The sequence below is a fragment of the Hyperolius riggenbachi genome, chromosome 3 (genome assembly GCF_040937935.1).
Source record: "Hyperolius riggenbachi isolate aHypRig1 chromosome 3, aHypRig1.pri, whole genome shotgun sequence".
NCBI lineage: Eukaryota > Metazoa > Chordata > Amphibia > Anura > Hyperoliidae > Hyperolius > Hyperolius riggenbachi.
In genome coordinates, this window is record NC_090648.1 from 22,058,791 (window position 1) to 22,062,508 (window position 3,718).

Here is a 3,718-nt window from a genome sequence, read left to right on the forward strand (position 1 = left end):
ACTTTTTATAAATATTTTTGCACAAATGTTGTCTTCAATAAAAATCTTTTGTATTTTTGCATATAAAAGCATATAAACTCTTCAAGTTTCTTCAGTTCTTTGCTACATATATCCTTTTTATCAGTATAAAGTCTATGTAGGTGTTGTGGCACACCTGAGAGGATATTATTACTACTTCTTTTGTTTCCCTGTATACGGAATATGGTTTTCAATATATTTGACCAAGAGTGCATAGACATGAACATTTAGATAACAGCCATGAGAAAAGTTATTTTAAACAAACAATGAAAAATTACTTCCTAGGAGAAAACTTAGGAGAAAAAGTAAGTTGAATAAGGGCCATTATCTGATTTTCACCTTGTTTATGTGATACCTTTTCATTACCCAAGTAATAAAATAAAAACAAAACATACTTGAAAAACAAGAAAAGTAAGACTAAAGCTAGCTTAACTGTGAAATCCTTATTTTGAGTGAATGTTTTGCCTGGGAAGGGCTGCAAATGGGTTTTATAGATAGGGTAAATATATATAATCATAATCCTTCAATACTTTCATTCAAAAATCATTTAAGTATTTCTTTAATTTTAAATAGAAATCTTTAATATTTTTAATTTATTTTGTTATGAAAACTTTTAAATATATATATTTTTTACTTTTATAGCAAAGCACAGACTTTCACAGTGTGATGGTGAATTTCAAGCATTTTACGAAAGTTTGTGTTTCTCTAGTACAAATGTTTTAGATTGTTTGTTAACTTTTCGAAGGCTATCTTTATGTCTTTATTCCTCAGGCTATATATAATAGGATTCATGAGTGGCGTACCTAACGTGTAACTTATTGACAATATTTTGCTTAAATTCAACAACTGTCCTCTATTTGGAAGGCCATAAGTACAGATTAAGGTTACGTAAAATATGGAGACCACAGTCAGGTGGGAACTACAAGTGGAGAAGGCCTTGTGCTTCCCAGTAGCAGATGGAATTTTAAAGATGGTGAAGATGACGCAGCTATAAGATACAATAACAAGCAAGAAAGGCAAGAAAAGTACAGTAATGCTAATGATAACCACCTCTATGTTAACCACAATTGTACTTGAACATGAAAGTTTTAAAAGAGGCAAAACATCGCAGAACAAATGATCAATTATATTTGGCCCACAAAAATTCAGAGAAACAATAGAAATTGCACTGGCCATCATAATAAAAATGCTTAGCATCCATAACACAATGGATAATTTCAAGCATAAGAACTTGTTCATTATGGCAGTATAATGTAAAGGGTTACAGATGGCCAAATATCGATCATAAGACATCACTGTCAGAAGAAGACACTCTGAACACTCGGCCACTGCAAAAAAGAAGTACTGGACTATGCAGCTTGCAAAAGACATTGTTCCACCTTGTTGAAGTATGACATTGAGTAAGTGTGGGGCAATATCTGTAGATAAAATGATATCACATAAGGAGAGCTGGGCGAGGAAGAAGTACATGGGGGTGTGCAGAAAGTCACAAAAGTATACAAATGTGATGATTAAGAGGTTTCCACAAAGTGTCAAAATATAGACCACAAAGAGGACAGCAAAGAAGAAAATGCTGAGGTCTTTCGAGCTGTGGAATCCCAAGAAGATGACTTCAGTGACCACGGAGGTGTTCTCGTTAAGCATCGCCTTTATGTTAAAGTACAAACAAATACAAACATTAAATAAATAAACGCAAACAAAGAAACAGAGCAGTGATTCTAAAATGATAGAACTGTAATCCTTTGACTTATCATTCCCACTGTAAAAGTTTTTGTTTCAGAACTACAGGCCTTGCAAACGTGCATCCGGAGCATTTGATGACAAAAGGCATTTCTTCCATGTTGATGTATAAATGTACAGTAACATTGATGGAACTTCCTAAATCATGGGCGTAGAAAGAAGGAGTCTCAAACATTGTTTTACCTGTCATAATAGGATATTTTTTTTTTGTCTACTGGTAGCTTCATTATTATGTATTGTATGCAACTATTAACTTTCAATTATAGAATTATTAACCTCTTTTGGATGGCCATAGTTAAAACCTATGCCCTGTTTATGTCCGCTTATTCCAGCCAGGGCACAGATTATAACTTCTGTGTTTGTGTGCTCTTACTGTCACTGTGTCACCAGAGCTCATTGTGGCGGTCAGGAACCACTTTCAAAGGCTCCTAATCCCGTGATTACTGTGAGCCAATCACAGTGATCACAGCTTGTTTATAGGAAAAAGTATCTGGTCCTTAAGGGTCCAGGGACACGGTGTCCTAAAATAGTTAAAGACGTTGCCAGGCAAAATATGCTGTCCAATGATATACTTACCCAGGGCTGCACCTTGCAGCCAACGTGTCCCACACAGCATGTCCACTCGCAGTGACCGGCCCAAGGTCCCCACCAGTGCAGAAGCCAACCTCCTCTACTGCACCTACACCACTGTCAATCAAGTCCACGTTGTCTGCAGTGTACTGTGCAGGCTCAGTAGTTCTGTACCTGTGCAGTACGCTGTGTACAATGTGGACTTGATTGACAGTGCTGCTCGCACCGGTGCAGTAAGGATGACCTTGAGGTCTGCCTCTGCACTGCCAAAGACCCCAGGCCGGTGGCTGCAAGTGGAGATGCTGCATGGGACATGTCAGCTGCAAGGGGCTGGAGGAATCCCTGGGTAAGTGTATCATGGGGTAGCATATTTTGCCTGACAACTCCTTTAACCACTTTACCACCACAGTAGCGTGTATCTACGCCCCTTTTAACATCCTTTCCCCACCAGGGGCGTAGATACATGCACCCCGCAGCTACCGCCGCTGTCCACACTCCTGCTTGCTCGTGCGCTCGCTCCCACACTCATGCACGCCGCCACCCGCTCGCCCGAAAATCAATGGAAACAGGAAAAACTGTTCCCGTTCGTTGATCTAAGTCCCCCAGCAATGATCGGCTGCTTCTATGAGAAGCTGCACAATCATTGTGAAAAAAAAAGTTTCCCAGCCTCATAACACTTCTTTTAAGCGTACTTCCTACGCTTACAGGATGCATGCACAAAAAAAGTACTGTGGCCATCTTGTGGCCAAATAGTAAAACTACATCCAAAAACATTTTTCATATATAATTACATAGTTTTATATTATATAGTTGTATATTATAATTTAACTCATTACCACCCCAAAAAGATTACAATTAAAAAAATTACTTAAATAGTTACCTTAGGGACTGAACTCTTTAAATATTTATGTCAAGAGGGTATAACACTGTTACTTTATAAACTATGGGCTTGTAATTAGGGATGGACACAAAACTGAAAAAAATGCACCTTTATTTCCAAATAAAATATTGGTGTCAAACATTGTGATAGGGACATAATTTAAATGGTGTAATAACCGGGACAAATGGGCAAATAAATTTCATGGATTTTAGTTACAGTAGCATGCATTATTTAAAAACTATAATGGCCGAAGACTGAAAAATAATGATTTTTTTCCCACATTTTTTCCTATTTTCCCATTAAAACACATTTAGAATAAAATAATTCTTGGCATAATGTCCCACCTAAAGAAAGCCTAATTGGTGGTGAAAAAACAAGATATAGTTCATTTCATTGCGGTAAGTAAGGATAAAGTTATAGATGAATGAATGGAAGGAGCGCTGAAAGGTGAAATTGCTCTGGTGCTCCAGGGGTAAAACCCCTCCATTGTGAAGTGGTTAAGTATTGTAT

The 3,718-nt window shown here is 37.4% G+C and overlaps 1 protein-coding gene across 1 annotated transcript; it reads right to left on the reverse strand.

Moving 5' to 3' along the window:
• Window positions 1-723: 723 nt before the first annotated feature.
• LOC137561929 (olfactory receptor 10A7-like) lies at window positions 724-1,662 on the reverse strand. Its single transcript, XM_068273275.1, has one exon. The coding sequence runs from the start codon at window positions 1,660-1,662 to the stop codon at window positions 724-726; it is 939 nt and encodes a 312-aa protein (XP_068129376.1).
• Between the last annotated feature and the right edge of the window lie 2,056 nt (window positions 1,663-3,718).

Coding starts and splice junctions, on each gene's coding strand:
- LOC137561929 (XM_068273275.1), bottom strand. CDS start 1,662: ATGCTTAACGAGAACACCTCCGTGGTCACTGAAGTCATCTTCTTGGGA.